Source organism: Pangasianodon hypophthalmus, chromosome 16 (assembly GCF_027358585.1).
Source record: "Pangasianodon hypophthalmus isolate fPanHyp1 chromosome 16, fPanHyp1.pri, whole genome shotgun sequence".
NCBI classification, from domain to species: domain Eukaryota; kingdom Metazoa; phylum Chordata; class Actinopteri; order Siluriformes; family Pangasiidae; genus Pangasianodon; species Pangasianodon hypophthalmus.
Genome location: NC_069725.1, coordinates 18,703,643 through 18,725,015, shown reverse-complemented (window position 1 = coordinate 18,725,015; position 21,373 = coordinate 18,703,643). Strand labels below are relative to the sequence as shown.

The window sequence follows — 21,373 nt, the reverse complement described above, 5'->3', positions numbered from 1 at the left end:
GCCATTTTGTAGGATCATTCCAAACAAAAGTGATGAAAGTGCTTACTTCAAAGCCCTTAATGTGCCCTTTAAAGTGTTCATATTCACAGACTCTTACAGTTCAAAGTGTCAAGTTTTTGTATTTGTTTGCATCTGCATCTCTAAATTTACAAAATCTGCCTGAGTTAGGCTGACTTTGAAAATCTTGCTGACCCTTTCACACTACACAACTTTAATCACTTGTGATCAGTTGTTTGGTGGATGTACAGGGGTTGACGCTACATGATCGCTCACAGACGAGGTGCACACGCTGCACAAGCTTTGACCTGGAGTGATGTTCACTGAAGCATGCCTGATCCCCAAATCCCCTCCCACACAAATAGATGGATAAACTTGGTTCAGGGATCTGCTGCGCATGAGAGCAGATGAATTTGATTTTCTCTCAGGCTCTCATTGGCTGTTTCTTTTATCACTGTACTTGCAACTAGTCGGACAGGGTTTCACACTCCAGGATTCATCTGCGAGAAAATTAAATATGCTTGAAAATGCTTGAATTCTCAGCAATTCCTTGCGGACTGAGAAAATTGTGGATGAACTATTCACACTACACGCAGAAGTGTTAGTCGACGGCTTGGAAATTGGGGTAATTGCGTAGTGTGCACTAGGCTTAAGTGAAATTGGTGGCAGCGAGGGGGGGGGTTTGCTGTTTGGTCCATGTGTTCATTATTAAGTTGAGATGGTTGGAAGATGCTTTGAAGATGCTTTAAACTAAGCGCATAAAAATCCTCCCTTTGAGACTCTTCAGCAGAGGAGGATAGCCGTATTGCAGAAGGCTGCTATTTCGTGGCTCATTGTTTGCTCCCAACATGTCCTCGATTGGCCAGGCCCTGGCTTTGCTGCACAGCATAAATCGCACATAATTTGTTCTGGTCTGTTCTTCTCTGTTCTTCTCACAGCTGTTCTTCTCACAGCTCAGAACTATAAGGAAGAAGATTGTCACAATTTGAGGGTATATTTTTCTGAGTCTTATGACTCCAGTTTGAATTGACGTCTTTAAACATTTTTATTACTTAAACAGTTGCATGGCTTATTAAAGGCATATTCAAGTAATTTTGATGCCATTCTTTACTTAGATATTACTTACAATTTCAGTTTCTCATCACCATGTATCATGCCTTGGTTGGATCTCTGATTGACATTTAAATTTCAGCTGCTCATTTGTATTATATCTCAATTCTGAGTCATTTTGGATAAAAGTGTCAGCAGCAAATGTAAACATTCTTATATATTCAGTGAGTTCTATATTCTAATCCAGTGTTCAGTGGTTACCGTAGATAGGTACACATGGTGCTAGAGTTTATCCAGAGTACCTTGTGGAAACTTTTTAAGCAACGTCAGTGTCTGGCTGGCTCATATGCTCTCATTATGCTTTACCAGTGGTCTGAGTTTGGGACCTGGAGATGAGAGGGTTTCTGCTGTCTTTGTTTATAGATTTTTTTTTTGTTTCCCACTTCCGTGGGTGCATCTGTGTTTAGAAGAAGCGTAATGGTGTGAATCATTCTGCAGGCTGCGCTAACATCAAGCACAGCTTCACTTAAGCCTCAGTGCCACTGCAGGCGGCTACAGCTGGGATCTTTTTGAATGGAACAAAGAGACAGTATGCTACACCATATTTTTCGCTGACAGTGCAGGGGGAGCGTCTCATTTGGATTTTCCTTTCTTTGCCTAAAATGACTTGCTCGTTTGAACTTCTTAGCACCTTCCAGCTGAATCTGAGCTTAATAAGCTTTTTTTTAATAAAAATTTACTATTGTTTTATTATTATTATTAATAATCCATCCAGAAAATGTGCATATAAATAGCATCTGTCTTCATGCTATTTGTCTGGTGACTGACATGGAACTATTTCTAAAGTATTTGGACTGTACTGATTTCTAAAGTGATTGTGACAAATTGTTCAAAGGTCACTCGACTCAAAAACCAGAGTTCACTCATGTGATATTGTTCACACTATGCATTTGTCCAGCCGGTGATATATCAGTGAAATGAATTAGTGTCTCAGCGTTTGTATTGGTAGCTGAAGGAAACCCTTTGTTCCATGCTGCCTGTTTTGTGGGAGAAGCCTTCCCACGTAACCTGCCCTCAGTCTTCACTGTGTAGAGCTTCCAGCTAACAGGCAGCTGGAGCAGGAGACAGGATTCAGAGTGGGGAAGGAATCAAATATTTCTGTCTGTGTGGATCATTTTCAGCAGTAGACTGGTGAAAGTGAAGGCAGCCTCAATCGCATACCACATGTAGAAAAACAGTATCAAAGCTGTAGAAAACTAGCATTCACCTACAACTGAAGTATGGGTCTTATTTTTCAAGGATATAAAATGCTAGCCTTGTTTGGGATGATGATGATGATGATGGCAGCTTGTACCCCAAGTACAGCTAACTCAATAATCAGAAAGTATTGTATAAAATAAATGTTACATGCAATGATTTAAATGTTCCATTTTCTTAAAGAAATAACATCATTATCTCCCAAGATGTGTGGCAAAATTATTAGTACCCCTAAGTACCATTTCTAATGGATGCAAGGACATTGTCATCCTTGCATTACTTTTAAAAAGGCATTTAATCGCCAGGCTCTCTGATGTTGAGTTTTGACCAGGTCCTGTTTCCTGTGGTAAAAGGTAAGGTTGCAGACATGTAAAATTCATTTGTCATCCATTAATATAGGGAAAAACCAAAGAACCTTCAGCACAGAGGGTCATATACACTATATGGCCAAAAATATGTGGACATTTAAGTATTGAACATCCCATTCCAAAACCATGGGCATTAATATTGAGTTGTTCCTGCTCTGCTGCTGTAACATTCCACCTGCTGCACTACGTACAGTCAGGTCTGTAAATATTTTAACATTGACAAAGTTATTGTTATACAATCAATATGAGCTCAAAATGCAGACTTTCAGCTTTTATTTAAAGATAATGACATCCTAATCAGGTGAACGATGTGTGGATCACAGCACTTTTTTTATATGGGCTCCCCCCTTTAATAAATTTGCCATATACCTCTCCCAAATAATACACCCAATCACATGTTAACAAAAAGCAAAGATTCTAGACAGACTTGACTAATAAATTAGGTGTGATGTGAGGAGAGAGCACCATAGCTCAGCTGTAGACTAATGATGCGCAACAATAGAAAATAGTTAGAATTTATTAATCATATACTTGTTTGTTTTAATAATAGTCTTTATTACTAGATTTAAGTAAGTTGCCATATGTTATTTTGTGCTTTAGCGACCACTTTTTAGCCTAGTTAGTTTCCAGGCAACCAAAACATGGGCATGGGAAACACATTGGAGCTTTTAGTAGTGAGATAGCAAGTGAATTGATGATCTGTCCATGGCAGATGACATGATCAGGTCAAAAAAAAAAAAAAGTTTCAAAAGTGTGGCACAGTTAAGATTTTGCCAGGAGTATATTGCCCCCCTGTAGTTGATTATTGGGATTGTCATGTTTCAAAATCTATTAGACGCCATCTTGCAGCTCCTAAACCTCATCAAGCATCGTTAGAACTGGAATTGTCTTGTGGTCAGAAACCTGAAACCTTGAACACCACCAGCATGATTTGCTGAAAAAGTGAACTGCAAACAAGGAAATGCTCATTAGAAAATATGTCAATGGTTACGGCTTGATGCTTTGTGGCTGTTTTGTGGCTGGTGGCTCAGCTAATGACCCAGAACGTGCTTACAAATCAGCAGAGCAATGGTTGTGGAACACAAAATCAATGTGGCTATCTTGGCTTTTGGATTTGATCCAGAAAACCAGGATTTCAGTGAACAAAGAATTAGGATTTCCTCCAAAATGTAACTTTTTCTTTATCTGTGTGGTAATATCTTTTCAAGTTTTCCATGTGTCCATCCAAGATTCTTGATATTTCAGAAGATTCTGTGATATTTCAAAAATGAGTGGTTGAATGTTTGTAGGGTTTATATGGAAGTATTTTGTAACCAGCAGATGAACTGATTAGATTTTGGCATTGATCCAAACAGAGTCAAGGTCACAGCAAGGTTAGATGTCTAAAAGTACTAGACTTGTTGGTGGCAGAAGCATCCCCGTCAACCGTCAACGCTGTCAGCTACCTTTTTTTTTTTTTTTGTGTGTGTTTTTGGTCAATTTTATAGTATTTGATATTTTATATTAAGTTTCAAATAGGAAATATTGTGGTTGGATAGGTAGTACTTTTGAGAACTGCATCCACAGAGGATTTGATATAACACTCAGTGCTGCACTTGTTACACTAAAGGCAAAAAGCTAGAAATTTCAGGGCCACTTCTGGGGCAACTGAAGATTTGTTGTGATTGGTCCCTTAAAAATCTTAAGTTTAGACTCTGTTTCCAATGGTGCTGGAGTCAATCTGGAGTCTTCCTGTTCTAGAAATTGAGCTCATCAGGTGTTTACAATCCCTTTAATGTGAGATTTTTTTATGGGAGGAATATGGGGAATAGGCATGGGCTTGGCTTGTTAATTAATTGACAAGTTTGTTGTGGTGTGCCAACTGGGGTAAGTGCTGAGTTATTCAGTGCAGGGCCAGGAAACACTGATTAAAGCAAATATTATAACTGATTTGCCTCATGTGGCCAGCAGTTAAATGGTTGGTAATCACCCACACTGATTTGGCTTAGCATTTTTTTTTTTGGTTTGGGTGTGACTTCTTTATAAAAGGAAAGTCCTGGCTTTCGCTCTTCAGTGTTCTACCTCATTGCCATCACATATGTGCATGTGGCTGCGAGAGCTCGTAGCACAGTTTTATTTGTTTACTTTGGGCTTAATCAGCAGCGATGAAGTCAGGAATTCCTGTCTGAGAGAGCGAGAGAGAGCAGAAGAGATGGAAATTGCTGACTTAGACTGTTGGTGCTCTTCACACCTAGTCATTACCATCCACTGACTCATGCTAAAACTAAAATTACTGCTTATCTAAGAAGTCTCTTGCCTGGCCCAGTTTCCTGACTCAACTGTCAGGACTACTTACTGCACATAGGCCTCCACTGCCCCTCCAACTTCAGTTTGGATATTTGTAAAGCCATCATTTGTGTTGTTAAATGCAGTGAGAGATCATCAACATTACCAGCTTTGTCTGCTCCTACTGGCTACTGTTGCGTCATGCTATCGAGCCCTTCCTGTGTTTAATCAGATGTCCAAATTAGGTTTGCAAGCAGAGTTCACAAGATAGATCTTGTGCGGTTTTGCAAATAGGAGTGGAATAAAATTGCCGACTCAAGATGTGCTAAGTTGGTTGGCTCTAGGTTGGAGTGCTGTATTACAAGCAAAAGGCACTTCCTCCACACTTGAGTGCATTTGACGTGTTCACATCTACGTATCTAAATGAACTGTACTGAGGATGTAAACACACCAGGGTTATATTCAAATGGACTGCACCCTGAAAAGTGTCCTTAAAGTGTCTGGCCCCAGTTACTCAACCCCCATTTAGACTTGACTGATTGATTCTGATAAAGTTCTTCTGCTGCACATGTGACTCACTTTCTGCTGCTGTGGAAAGTTCCACATGGATGCCCTGAAGATTTCACTTCCCAAGCACAGTTACCCAAGTCTTAACCAAGACCTATGCTTTCCTCAGAGGGTAATCTCACTGGGATACTTGTATCTGCTTGCACCTACTTGTAACTTCTGCTGTAATCATAAATACCTTGATGCTCATCATGCTGATCATCCTTTCAAAATATTTAGAGCTATTTTTATACCACTTTAGAGTATACAGTTGACTGTTGTTCTTCTCAAGATTTCTTTCTTGTGCCATGTTGGGAGTTTTTCCTCGCCGCTGTCATCTCTGACTTGCTCATCAGAGATCTGAATCTATATCCGGATTTCTGTAAAGCTGCTTTGTGGCAATGTCTGTTATTAAAAGTGCTATACAAATAAAATAAAATTGAATTGAATTTAACTGATTTGGACTTGTCCTTCCCCAGAAGCTGGATGGCCACACTGTTTTAGACTTCCTATCTTTTTTTTATTCTTGTTTCCCTCTTTAATCTTCCTTTAATCCTTCCTCCTCCAACACCGACCCTTATTCACTCTGCAATCCTTACTTGGGCCTTTATTTAGTCTATAATGACCTGTTTCTTTTTTGATCTGATAATCAAATGTCATTGCGCTCTCCTTGTTCCCCCCATTGCTTTTAATGGCATGTATTCCAGTATGCGTACGTATTTGTGTGCTCTGTGTGTGCGCGTGTGTGCCCCACTGATTTAACGCCGACTGAATTAACGACATCACTTGCTGTATTGTTCCAGATGAGAAGGCTGCCCAGGAGGAGGAGTGTGTGGAGTGTCAGCATCCAGACTGCAGTGAGCGCCGTCGGGCCTCCAAGGTAAGAGCTGGACAGGACTCACATTCTTTACACAGCTCTGTGGAGGGTCCTGGCTGAATTATTACCACGTACACACACACACACACACACACACACACACACACACACACACACACAGTCAGTCTCTCATTCGCTGACTTTTGCCATCTATGTGTGTGTGGTGAGTCATGGCTTTATTACTAATAAACAGTGGACAGTATTTCATTGGGCAGTGGACAGTATTTCTCACAAAGTTAGCCTTCCTGTGTGTGTGTGTGTGTGTGTGTGTGTGTGTGTGTGTGTGTAAGAGAGTGTTCTGTTATCTCTCTCTCTCTCTCTTCCCCTTTCTCTCTTTCCTCTGTTCCCGTCAAGAACCACTTCATCAGATGAGAAAGTACAGAGAAAGGAAAGCAGGCTGAAAATTCTGGACAGAAAATAAAGCTGTTATATACACAGTAGGCTTGTGAAATATTTTGCTTTTGAATTTAAATGATTTATTTATTGTTGAGCCTATAATTTAATTTAATTTTAATTAATTTTAATTTTAATTTAATTTAATTTTTTGTTTTGCATAAACTAAGGATAGTAAGAGTCACGAGGAGACAATGTATGTAATGTATCAACTTAAATATTTTAGATTACTTTTTATTTATATCTCCACAGTTAGGTTCCTTTGTTTCACCTCATGAAGTGTTTTATTCCTCACATACCACAGCAGCAGCCAACAATTACAATTTTAATTCACTGATGAACAGCACATCATGATTTCTGAATGTTCATAGTTATATTTGATGTAGTGGAATGTCCACAAGACATAAGTTATTTCCTGTTCTCACTTCCGTTATAGCACCTCTAAACAATCATTCCCTCACCAGCGTCTCTTTTTTTCCCCTCGTGATGTTAATAAGGGAAAAAAGGAGAGAGAATAAGGGGAAGGAATCCATACTGTTTCATGTTGGGAAAAGTAGATATCAGTGCACTTTTAGTAAAAATGTAAAATGGACCTTTTCTATTTTCTGTACATAAAGAACTTATGGAGAGGTTCACTAAGGGTAACAGAGATTTTGCAAGTTAAAAGTCATTTCACTGTTTTTTTTTTTTTTTTTTTATACGTTCTTAGCGAGCTATGTAATAGCTGAAAGTGTGTATTCATCACTAGGCTTCATTATTCACCTGTTAGTCCATTTGTTGAGTCTGAATCAGAGCGAAACTGATACAGTTGGTTTGGTATTTGGTTTGGATTGGTTTCACACTGCACATTTTTAAACAAAGCAAAAAACGTTGGCTTAAAACAAGGGGCATGTAGGGCTTAAATGTCCTAAAACTTTGTTATTCATTGTTAAGAAATCTGGCAATGGAAAGAGGTAAACAAACCTTTGCCAAGTGTGCATAGAAATCCTAAAAATCGGCTGGACATGGTGGTGTGCTATAGAAATGTAAATAAATGGAAACACGTCTAGCATTTTTCTCTTTTTATTTGTCAGTCCAAATATCCAGAACATGGAATTTCATTTCATTCAGCACTATAGCTCTGCTCAATTTGTGCACTGTGGGTCACTGTAGCAACTCGCAGCTTAAAAAAAAAAATACATACTATGTTTGTTTCACTTCCTGTGGTTAAGCTGATTCAGAGTCGAATCAGTTATCCACTAGTGTACCAAAAATAAATGTTGAGTAGAGCAGAAAACTTTTCTGGGATCAGAGGTGGTTCAGACAGAGTTGTTTTTTAACTTAGATGGTGTGACTTCTAATCATAAGTGCATAGCTATTCACCCCCCTTGAACTCTTCCAAATTTTGTAGTGTCACTCTTCTCGGCAAAATGGCTCAAATTCTGTCAGTTTGTATGAAGAGTGTTGGCTCATTTTCAAGATTTGGCAATCAGAAGTCTAGGAAATTCTAATATATGTCAATCTATAAAGCTATTATGACAGCAGGGTGTGTTTCAGTAGCAGCAGCACAAAGATGGAGCAGTCTGAGCTAGTTTCCTTAATTTAAAATATACTATAACTGGTAAATTGAAAATCAGCAGTCATATACAACATGTACAATAAGGTCCATCATCTAAGAGTGCTTAATGTTGAACTATTTGTTTTCTAGAAGCATCCTGCAATCTGATGGAGCCTAGAATATTGATGTAATGTCTTGATAAACAGAATAAAACGTGCTTTTTCTTTTCTTTTCTTTTCTTTTTTTTTTTTTTTTTTTAAAATCTGCTGTCCCAACTCTTGGCCACTAGGGGGAGATAGTCATGCAAGTTAACACGTGTGTGCTACATTGTGTGCCCATGTGTTAGATGCTCGTGGTTACTTCGTTTGGCCTGAAGCTGTGACTGTGCTGTGCCTTTGCTTAACTATGCAGGACTAATAATTAATAACAAAGATACAAAATGGCAAGAGCATTGGACCTGAAGCAACCTCAGTGTTTGTGTGTTTTCCCTTCATGTCAGTTTGAATACACACACACACACACACACACACACGGTCCCCTCAACTTGGAATTCCTACTCAGGAACTCAGGACGGGCTCCTCAACTCCTCAACACTAAGCAAGTGAATCCAAGCCAAATCCACATGGCTGTACACAGCATCAGCAGTTAACAAAATAACACATCTTGCTTTCAAACAAGTTTTTAAACAAGTTATACTGTGTATATACATGTAATTGCTTTAGATCAATCAACATACAGACATATTCACTTGTTAAATCTATAATGCTGGCTATACAGTTCACCCTTTTGATGAGGGAAAATTTATACATGCCTCATCACAGTTGGCTCACTAGCTTGTTGCTAACAAAAACCAAACATGGAGGTGTTCATGGTTTTTTTTTCCCCACTTTGTAGCTTGAACTCATGGAGTTAGAAAATAATGTAATTCTGAGTCATCCCACTTCCCAGCAAAGTCTAATGCAGCATACACAAACTCCATTTGCAGTAATTTCAAGCCTTGATCTCCCTCTTCTAATGTAGTGGAACTTTCTCAATAGCCAGTCTAAATAGCTCGAAAAAAAAAGTCATGTGCAGTCGTTATCATTTATATTGCTCATGTCATTTTTCCAGCACTGTTAATAGTTTCATCTGAAATATTTTGTGAGAGGGCGAGTCAAATGAAAATCATCATCTTTCTGCATTATTTATTGCAAATAGATGTCACAAAGATGTATCATTTTTTTATATGTAAATTTCCATTTCAGTTCAGATTTTCCTCTAGAAAAAAAAATCCATTCAATCTTGAGTTGCACTATTAAATAGGGGTTAAGATAAATCAGGTCAGCTGCTTCCAATCAGAATTTATCATTGCTATTAAAAAAGTTTGAAAGAGATCTCACAATACCTACGATATCTCAGAAAAGTGTATCATGACATGATTTATCACGATATCGATATACATCGTCATATTGCCCAGCCCTCCTGTTAAGGTTTTCATTTGACTCACCTCCATACATTTCGGGTATATAAATAAGGTAAATGTATTTCCAGTATTTCCAGCAAGTTGGAGTGAGACATTAAGGACACTGCGCATGTACATGAATTAGTAGCTCCCTTAAAATTGTTACTTTATTGAGGGGGAAAAAAGTAGCAAAATGTGTGAGCAATGGATGTGATTGGTAGGCAGCACTTCTGTGTATCTGTGTGAGTGCAGGTAAGGCCAGTCTGAGCATGCTCAGAGAATCACTTCCCCTCAACGCACAACAGGACCAGACAACGCCACAAGGGTGTGTTTGCATTTGTGTTGCTATGACAAACCGCCCTGCCCAATACAAAGTGCTGCCAGCGTGTGCGTGCGTGCGTGCGTGTGTGTGTGTGTCTGTGTTTTTGTTTGAGACAGAAGTGTGTGAGATTTATTCCCTCCTACCATTTGTCACTTACCTTCTTATTTGCTTACACCCCCGCCTCCTCTTTATCACATGATGATCCATGACTTTTCAGGGTTACAGGGAAGTGCTTCTAGCCATTTCTTGGAATCCCTATCAGTTTCTCAGCAGAGGTGTGTTGTGTAGGTGGGTTAGTTGGCGTGAAGCTTAAAACATCCGCTCATCCACGCTGATTTGCTTTCACTGGCATAGATACATGACAGATTTTGCAAAATTTTCAAGGTGTCCGTTTCAGGAGTCTGACAGGTGAGTCTGGGGTGTGGGAGGACACCCTATTACATTCAAGGTGACTCAGGTGAAGACAGACAGAGTATGACTGCATATGATAAAGAATAGGATTTCCAGGCATATAGTATGTCTGTTAAGTGACGTTGCTGGATGACGTCTGTAATGATTATGCCAGATTCACAGGAGATAAGTAATCTCTGTATGTAAACGACAGAGATGAGTGTATGCATGGTAAGCATTGCCGTCACACCAAAAAGAGTTGAACTAGAAAAACATGACTTGTTTTTCTATGCAACATGGACTCTGACAAAAGTATCTGAATATGAATTCTGTTTATTTGAATTATGTACACCAATTTTATTTAATGTAACGTGTATATAATTCATATATACAGAATTCATATTCAAATATGTCCAGTTTTCCAGCTTCTAAGCTCAATATTTTTCTGGCTAAATCCCACATTTACAAGCCATACTGTAATCCTACACAAACACAAATCTTTAATACAAGCTAATTTCTTTCACCTTTATTATAAGCAATTGTTGTACAGTGTGTATCAGTGCAATACATATGCTAGAATAACAATAACTTACCTAAAGCCACCAGAAGTATCAGTCTTCTGATAAGTCCTTTTGAAAGTTGTCTATGTTTTATGGTTCCCCGTTTGAAGCTCGGCCAATACCTGGTTATGTGGCAGCAGGGCAATGCATAAAAACATGCAGATACATGTCAAGAGCTTCAGTTGAATCATATTCATATTAAATATCAGAATGGGGCAGTGATCTCAGTGACTGTAGGATGGTTGTTGGTGCCAGATGGGCTGCTTTGAGTATTTCAGAAATTGAGGATCTCATGGGATTTTCAAGCACAACAGTCTCTGGAGGTTTCACAGAATGGTGCAAAAAAGTAAAGGTCAGAGGTGAATGGCCAGACTGGTTCAAGCTGAGAGCAAGGCTATAGTAACACAAATAACCACTCTTTACAACTGTGCTGAGTAGAAAAGCATTTCAGAATGCATGACATGTCAAATCTTGAGATGCTGCAGCAGAAGACCCTGCTGGGTTTCACTCCTGTCAACCAAGAACAGAAATCTGAGGCTACAGTGGGCACAGGCTCACTGAAAATGGACGGTGGTGCAGAGAGTAGCCTTGCTGCCTTACACCTCAACGATCACCAATTTGATCCTGTTTGTATGGAGTTTTGTGTGTTCTCCCTGTGCCAGCTTAGGTTTCCTCCAGGTTCTCTGGATTCCTTCCACCTCCCAAATACAAGCAAATAGGTGGATTGGTGACATTAAATTGCCCCTAGGTAGGAATGAGTGTCTGTTTGTGTGTGCAAGGTGCCTAGTGTGGCACTGTCAGGAGATTGAGAGTTCAAATCCTGACGATGGCATGGCCAAGAGAGCAAAATTGGCCAAGCTCTGTGGGGTGGGATGATTGGCATAACTGTGTCCCCTATCAGTCAGTGCAACACTAGCCAATCTTGGATGTCTGTGAGCTCATGCATGCGTAAGAGGGTAGATAGCACTTTCCTCCGAGTATGTTCAGCTCCCCTGTGATGTAGCACGAGTAGCAGTTTGGAAAGATGCAGTAGCTTCAAGTGTCTCAGAGAATGCAAATGCTAACACTCACCCTCCCTTATTCATAGCTGTCATGTCATGGGGGAGATATTTATGATTAAACTGGACGAAAATGGTGTAAACAAAACACCAGAAAGAACAAAAATGTGATTAGGAGGTATAGATGATACCACATCTAGGAGCACACTTCTTTGATGGACATGTTGCTTTTATTTCTATTTTTCCATCTCCACCTGAACAGTAGGATCTGGGCTTTGGTCCTAGCTGGATGCAATGCCCATATTCCCTGCTGCTTGTAATGCCATAACCAGAACATTATAAATCCGTTTTATTTAGACATGCCAAGGGTTCATATGTTAAAATAAGCGAACAAGAGGCCAGACGATTGGCTGGAGAAGATTGGGATTATGACTTCAACATTGTATTATGGATTGGCTGTCAGAGAAAGATGGTCCTACTACTGCCAGGACCGGAACTGTGGTTCTGTGCATTTTTGACTGAGAGGCTGAATTGGACATCAGGCTCATAGCCTAAAATTAGCTAATGCTTTTCCAGTACTGGAAGAAAGAAAGCCTTTGATTCTGCCTGCAGGAATGTTAGGACATCAATCATCTTTACACAACAGTCAGTGATGTTGACTGGCTTTTGCATTAGTTTGATGAGTTTTTGCCATTCATTTAGAGAGTGAAGGAGTGAAGTGAGAGGACAGCAGCAGCGATGGGTGCAGGGATTATGCTAATTATGATAAAACGATGTTTTATAAATGCGACATGAATCATTTTTATGAATCATATGTCAAGGCTGTTAGGTTAGAGGAAGTCAGAATGGGTGCTTTTGAGTATGCATACTTTCTTAGCCTCAAGAACATTAAGGTAGGAGTAAAGAAGTTAGAGCATGATATTGACTTTGGGTCATGTAAAGGTCAGTGTGACATTTTACACTGGAAACCAAGATTTTATTGAGCTTTCCATACTTTTACTTCTTCACTCCCACATTTTCCACAGAATAATTATCGTCTGTGTTTCTAACGGCATGATGCAAGATATTAAAACATAAGCGTCATTAGAGCAAAGTATAAACCAAAGTGGTTCCAGATAACACTAGCGATGTGTCTAAGCAAGTTCTGAGTCGCTTCGGTAGGGAGTGGTAGGGAGTTGTCAGACTGCCAAATATTGCTTCCTTGGAAGCTGGATCAGCCATCTAAAATTGCAGTTGTTTAGACTTTCTGTATTTCTCTTTCTGGCTCTTCTTGTTGATTTAATCACAATTGTTTGTTTTAGGAGAATTTATAAAATAGAGGTCAGTTAGTCAGCACCTCCGTATAAACAAGAAAGTGAGCACTTGACCCTAGCTAAAAATAGTGCAATCGCGTAACTTGAGTGAGACATTTATCTTATCAGTCATATGCTGATGATACACTTGCGTATTTTGACACCGTCGATAATCTCTCCAATGGTTTAATATCAATCAGTGAGTGTCTCATAGTGTTATACAATTAAAACAAAGACAAAGCCTCCAGCAAACAAAATTAGCTAGTTTGGCTAGTTAAAGGTTCAGTTTGGTTTTTGTTGTTTGTTTGTTTTTTTTTGTGTGTTTTTATTCTGTGAGACCACCTATATACATTTATATTTTAGCAGAGATGGCATACTAAGAATAACATTGATTTATAAGATGATTTTGTGCTATATTACATTTATAAGCCTTACGCGTGGGAAGTAACTCTCACAAGGTGAAGAACAGTCTGAGATGTATTTATCCCAAATTGCCTGAAAAAGTTGAACAAGGCGAGGCATTACTTCCCGTTTATGTATGGGGAAGCTGCTTATTATATTCTATGCTACTGAATGAAAGGATATAAAATTAAACCCAAGTATACACCAATATGTTTTTTTTCTCCCTATAAATAGTAGTCTTCTGGAATTATCTTGTTTTTGCTTGTGAAGATACAGTGTGTTTGGGTGACCAGATGGCAGCGTATGTGGCAGTCATGGTCAAGCTACAAGCTATGTGTGAAAGATAAGATTTGGACTGCTGTTAATCTTTCCATAAATATACACAATATAGACGTGACTTGCCAGCATGCTATGAAAAATAAAACAGGGGAATTCCTGGCAGTTCCTGAGTGATGCACCTTTTCCGTCTTTACTGTCTTCATGGATCAGGAAATACTTGCTTGCAGCGGAGAAAAGCATGACAGGAGTAATGTGTACTCGACAAAGTTTGAAATTCTTTTATATTATCATGGCAAAACAAGCGACCGTTAAGGAAATTATTATTTACTGTATTTTCAGGCCATCCTCCTGCAGCTCTTCCTTGTTCAACCTTTGTAGGGTTTAAATTGGTACACATGAGACACACATGTTCATTCTTCTTTGTTGATATTTTGTAGTGATGGTGCTGCATAGAGATCATACTAATTTAGTCAGTTTCATGTATTAGTCATAAAGAGAAGACTGAAATGAACACCGTATAATGAAAACGTATGTAAGATTTGATTGAAATATGTGTGGCAGACTGGAAAAACTCTTCACATGGTCAACTTTTGATATTTTTTGCTAGTTCTGAAAAATACAAGATTTCCTCAGCTAAAATATGTTTCTCTTCTTTTTACTGAAATGTAAAGTTGTAGCATTTTAGAATCTCTCAAAAGTGAAAAAGGAGAAGATTGCATATAAATTCATTTCAATTTCATTCCAATTCCACTGAAAGATGCCACACGTATCCCTACATTTATAACCTAATCTGCTTATGGAAAAACAACATTACTGTCAAATTTTAAAGATTTAAAAGTTTACATTGGGAAAATAGTTTTCACTTTGATATTCAGTATTACCCACATCAGTTTCGGTCTCGTTACCTGAAGTAAAAGTATTTAAACACAAGCCAATGATGGCGATGAGTCATCTCTTTTCTCAACTGATTTCTTTTCACGCAATGGTGTGGTAAAACCATTGCTGGGGAAATAATCACTGGTTCACTCTCTCACTTTTCATTCTATTGGCTAAATTTCTTGGTTCTACTCTCTGCTTATTAGGTCATTTAAACACTTTAAAACATGGTCTGCTGTCATCTGTACAGTTTGTACATGTACAATCATCTTTTCAAACTGCTGCTCATGCTGCATCACAGGGCAGCGTAACACTGTATAATCCAAGGAAAGCGAAATTAGTTATCTTCTCCATGCATGAACTCACAAAGATCAAGACTGCACGGCCAGTTTTGCTCTTTTAGACTCCTGGCCACAAGATTCGAGCTCATGCTGAATGCTTTTCTGTTGCGCCACTCAGGAGCCCCCACAACAGCCTTTATTTAATTACAGACTGAATTGATTAGGCTTATGTCCATTTTGCTGTGGCACATAACTATCCAACAACTTGTTTAAAGTGTGACATGCACTGTGTGAGGAAATCACACTTAGCTAGCAAGAGTTTAGTCATCTTTAGGTAAACTTTGCATGAAGAAAGCCATGGCAAGGTTAGAAAGGAACCAAAAGAATATCATTTTGGTAAAATGTTTTCTTAAAGTTGAGGGGTCAGAGTATGTTCTTGTTAGAAAAACTCAATTTCGGTCAAAACTGAATCTTTTGTCATTTTTGGCATCAGTCACAGTAACATCCGATGGTTTTCCCACACTGCCACAAAAACTGTACCATGGGAGTTTTCTGATTTCTGAGAAATTTCTGATTTCCACACATATTCTAACTTCATATGAGGCTTTCTCGGACAGCTAAACATGTTTTCATTTTTTTCTAATTGGTGAAATAAACACAGTTTGTAGTATTGGACCCAGTTGTATGTTGCTGGCATTTTAAAAGAATAAACATGTTCTAAAGAACTCTCAGGTTTTAATCCCCATTGACTTAAATGGAGTGAATGTCCTTTAGATCCCCAGCCATTAGGGAATGGTGGGGGAGGCATGGGCAGTGTTACTCCTAAACCTGACTATGCCCTTTCCTCTTCTCCTTTGAGTTCATCCCGTTCGATCAGTGTGATGATATTCTGCTGAGGTTGGGGGTTAATGCCAGGGTCAGATTGAAAAGCATCCTCACCCCTGCTTTTATCCATGCAATGACTTTGCTCTTAAGAATCAAATCCTTTGGGATAATCATGTAGCTGCTAAATATAGGTCTGCTTAATTGTGAAAAACTGGGGGGTGGGAGGATCAGGGATTGTTCTGTCCAGGTTGCGTTGCCCCCTCTAACCTTGCAGCCCACCTCTTCAATTATTTGTTTTTCTTATTTACGAAACAAATTGTGGCCGACTTGAGCAAGGCTCAGCTTGGATTACTTTAAATGACAAATGGGCAGAGCATCTGATTGGTAGCGACTCTGATCATCACCTACATAACTCTACAGTTTCACGGCCAAGGTTTGCTTCTGCCTTTTATATCCTAATAAATACATGTGTAGGAGCTGGAGAAATGCAGACTGGGTCATGTAATACACTTGAGCAGACTGGCTCCTGGCATTAGCTAGTAAATACTGTAGCAATGAGGAGTAGAGATGAAGGTTCCAAGATTTGTTCCTGGAAATCAGCCATCATCCAGAGTTTATTCCAGTCTAACACATTAGATGGTTGGTCCAGTCAATCATTCAGGCGCCTTTAATGTAAACCTCTAAGTACTGATTTATAGTTTGTTTCTGCCTTTTGTGTTCTAATGAATACAGGTAAAGGAAAGGTCCACCCTGAAACCCATTAAATATGTTTGCATTGAAATATTTCTGATGTGCTTATTGATTCCAGTGCTAATTTCTGGGCTGATGTATCTTCATTATGAGAAATTACTGGATGCGTGCCATATTAATGAGAAATCTGATACAGAATCAGAGTTATGGCAGAGACTCAGTTAGTGTTGATGAGCATGATGGCACTGAAGGTGGTATTAGCATGAAAGTTGAAGATTTGGAAGCTGATCTCTTTGAACAGAGTGTACAGATGAGAAGGTGAGAGAGCTGGACAGACTAAAGGACTAAAGCACCGCTGCATCACTCTTTTTAGGTAGACATGAAGTGAGGGCTAAATCACACCAGCACCGCTATCAGCAGGTAGTCGCACAGCATCGTGGGTAATATAGGAAACTGTTAGGCAAAGTGAAAATAAACCATCTTAAAAAAAAAAAAAAAAAAAGGTGTTCAGGGTCATTCAGGGTGGATTTTTCCTTTACTTTTGTTTGAGAATTTCTGGTTCAGCAGAAGTTGATTGTAAATGAATAATAGACCAGAATCTAAGACTAAATTTGGGAATATGAATTCCAAACAGTGTTCTCAAATTGTGGATTCTCCTTTGTTATCTAAGGGTAAGAACTCAGTGGAGATCTACCATCAAAGTAAAGATACAAGCTGCTTTCAGAAACTGTATTTCTTCTTATGTTCCATATGGGGTTTATTCATGTTTGTTACAATAATTAACCACAACACCTGATTCTACTTTACTTGTCGTTCAATTTATTTTATTTATTTTTGAAATATATTTTCCTCACCAGTTCCCACCCATTGGACTTGGACTTACCATGGGGTTGGACTTAGGAACTTATGGCTATTTTAATGAGAATGGTTATAAGTGGTGAACAACTGAGGTAGTTTAGCAATATGTTAGTGTCCTGTTTGTGTTCTCTGTCTCTCTTTAGTGTGTGTGTGTGTGTGTGTGTGTTTTTCTTGTTTTCAGCCCTGCAACATCTTCTCTTCACATGTCTGTCTTTATCCTTTGGTGCCAGTGGAACCTTTATTTATTATTTCTTTTTCCTGCTTGTGTTGCACAATTGCACTAGTGATATTAATCTGTGTTGAGAAACTATCAGAAACATGAAAGGAAAAAAAAACATGTGTCTACAGATTGGGTGAAAAAAAAAAATAACTGAGCAAACATGATTTTCTCCCTTTCTTTCCTGCATAAGCCTCGCCTCTCGCCAATCAGATAAGCTTCGATATCTCTGAACAGAGAAGCTGACTGCACACACTCTCATATATTCACACACAAACTCTCAGACCAGGGGACTGGATGTACACCAGCTCAGAGGACTGAACACAGATTTCGCATATGCACACATAGGATGACGTGCAATCTGCAGAGCTCGGGAGGAGCACAAACACAAGTGTTTGTCTGCTTGCCACAGGTGAGGAGCTGCAGGAGCAACAGAGGCCTTTTTCTCTTTCTCTGTCCATCTCTGGGCCTCTCTTTCTGTCATGTAACGGCTGTCGTGTAGTGCAGATCAGATGTATGGAAAAGTATGCTGCATTTGCTGGTTTAAATGTATAAGCTGATCTAAGTATTGAGACATGGGTGAGTCTGACAGATATGGCCTGAAGAAGCTTCTGGCAAACTTCTTGGTAACGTAACAGACCGTGATGTGTAAGGAGAGCAGTTTGAACATGTCAAACCGAATAGGGCGAGAGAGCAGGTCTGGGCTGGATGTGGAATTGTAAGACTTGAAACAGCCCTTCTCCTATTTTCTATCACTGTCTTTTTGTCTCTTTAGAAACAACAGGAACAGGAGCTAAACAGGAGATCTCAGGCCTAAGATTCATGCCTTTGTTTTCCTCCAGCATCTGCATATTTCACATCTGCTTCCTATATCAACTACCAAAGATTCTCTGCACTTGCCAATGTAAATGCCCCCACTTACTTTTTCCCTATTGCATTCTCACAAATTGACCTTGGCTCCAGACTGTTAATATCCTGCTAAATAAAAGTAGAAAGAGCTTGTTAAAAATTCAAAAGTAGAAGGGTATTTTACACATTTCCAAATTATGGGAAAGTAACCTGTCATTTCCCTGAAAGGGTTGGTGTTTATTTCTCTTTGCCTCTCTTAAATTTCTGATCTACTTTTTCCTCTGCTGTTTCCCCTTACTCCTCTGGTTTGTATTTCGCTTTCTCCCTCCCTTCTTCTCTATTTCCTTCTGTCTGTCTCTCCCACCCGCTATCCTTCTCGGCTCCATTCCTCCCCTCAAGCTATGGATAGCTGTGTTGCGTCACAGTGGGCTGTAGGAGCCCGAGTCAATGCGCTCAGCTCTCAGTTTGTTTGATTGCCTCTGAGTTGAGCTGAGCTGAGAGAGTAAGAACTGCAGGTGAGTCTACTTTCTGTGATTGATTCCTTTTTCTCCACTTTTTCTCTGGGGACACGACATGAAAATCTGTGCTTCTAAATGGACACAGCTGGATCATATTTAATGTCTTGTTTTGGAAATGGTGGTTACTGGAAACTGGACGGCGGTCACAGGGGATGTGACTGGTTGTAAAACGATTTGTGACACGATTTTCAGTTTCTATGGCTACATGTTTGAATATGGTTGTGTTTGTTTATTAACTGTTTTTGAACAGGTGGAGTTTAAGCCCAGTCAAACTTATTCGTATATATTGTAACTAGGTTTGTATATTCGACTTAGATTTTCTTTTATGATTTTGATCTATCCCAGACTGTGTAACAGGTAGTTGTGAAAAGTTGACAGACTATGCTGTTTCAGATGGGTGTGTGGTGTTCCAGATAAGTGTTTGCACTACATGTTGAAACACACACTTGCAGAATGTTTTATGGGAAACTAGGCTACTGTCATCCGCTGCCGTTGACAATGTATGATGAATGTGGAAATCATTCACTCCTCAAGTTTCCAGGATGTCCACTCTAACCACAGTGAAGTGTTTCTGATCACCAATACGGCTATCTGATTATTCAGTTGTATCGTAAATGAGTAATGCTGATCAAATCAAGACTCTAAAATGTTTTTGATTGAGAAAAAAGTTAATTTTGATAGGGGTTAAAGAAGCATAGTTTGAACTCATTCATTCATCTTCAGTATCCACGTTATCTCGGTCAAGGTCGCAGTGTATCCAGAACACTGGGTGTGAGACAGAAATGCACCCTGGATTGGCACCATGTATACTCGTTCACATCTGGGGTACATCTGGAGACCGTTTAGCATAGCCAATCCCAGAAAACCCTTAATGTCACAGAGAAAACCCGCATAGACAGTAATCCGAGCTTAGGATCAAACCGGGAAGCTGGACCTGTGAGGCAGTAACACCAGTGTGCCATCCTTATCATCTGCAGATGTGACAGAATAAGAATATATTATTCAGAATGAACAGAATAAACGAATACAGATACACGCAGATTTAAAAAACATTTTTTTTTTTTTTTAAGAGCATCTGCTTGAGAGTAGAGGTATGCACCAGGACTGGGGTCCCACAGGAGGTTTTACTTGCATGCGAGTGTGAGCAGTCAGATATGAAGGGTGCTAGACAAAGAAAGATAAACGTGATGCATTTATTCATTTATCCTTAGTAACTGCCCGGTCAGGGCCACGTTGGTTTCAAGTAGGCTGCTAGTTTGATTATATTTTGGGAAATAGAACCAACTAAATTTGTTAGAAAATATCGCAGGTAGGTGCAAACAAAAATAACAACTGCGTGAACAGGATTGAAAAACCGCCCACACGTCTGGTTGAGACCAATTATGAACTGGAGTGATGTAGCTGAGGTTGAGAAACAATGCTGGCATTTCTACTTGTGGGGTTTTTCCAGTGTTTTCCTGTGTTTCCTTAGGCATAGTGGTAGGGTTAGTATTTAATTGGATGAAAAAAACAACAACAACAAAAAAAAAAACCTTCTGGTTTGGGCCATACCCTCTTTGGGTTTAAATCTGAATACAGATATGGATATTTAGAGCACTAAATAGATTCAGATACAGACATTACACAGTTTTAATTTTTTTTTTATTGGCCATCAAGAACTAGTGTCTCATCACAGCTATATTTTTGTGCATTTGAATTTTGTTTTATAGTAAATATAAGGTCACAAAGTACAGCTGACTAACCCCCCCATTTGTTTTGGGGAAACTCCTTCTGTTGTCCATTGTTGATATTACACCACACCTGTCAGGTTTTGACCTGATGTGATGAGTGTCATAGATGTGACTAATCCAGTCTATGAATACACCTTTTCTGAAAAAGAGGAGGAATCCAACCCAAAAGGAAGACTCCGTGGGTTGATATGAGTCAGTTTTATGAAGCAGTGGCTTTTCATGTGTTTAGTAGAGCATGTAATTCTGGGAAAACCCAGTGGTGTCTCTCAGAGGTGTGTCATCAGCTCATTCAGGAACTCGCTCCTTGTGGTGTATTACTCTTTCTTTTAATCAAATGCTTTACAAGACCGAGCATCTGGATGCCGCCCTGAGATATGTCTACAACAATTGTGAGGTTAATATGTAGCTAGGCTTGGAAATAATGCTAGGGCTCGATGTAAAGATCTCAGGTTATTTGTATCTTTGGTGACTGTTTTGGGTTGGAACAGGGTTTTTATCTTGAAGTATGGAAGAAGGGAACCTCACTAATTATTAAATATTGAGGATATCCAGCAG

General features: G+C 39.2%; 1 protein-coding gene across 6 annotated transcripts in view; it reads left to right on the top strand.

The window, feature by feature from the left end:
- Positions 1-21,373, top strand: part of plekhg5b (pleckstrin homology domain containing, family G (with RhoGef domain) member 5b) — a 66,930-nt gene that overhangs the window by 10,464 nt on the left and 35,093 nt on the right. For 5 of the 6 annotated variants that reach the window (XM_053240684.1, XM_053240685.1, XM_053240682.1 and 2 more), the window contains one exon: positions 6,287-6,363. In XM_053240684.1, the coding sequence (XP_053096659.1) occupies positions 6,287-6,363 (77 nt within the window). Of the gene's footprint in view, positions 1-6,286; positions 6,364-18,972; positions 19,086-21,373 lie in introns of those variants that run through there. The other variant, XM_053240688.1, reaches the window with a different exon arrangement.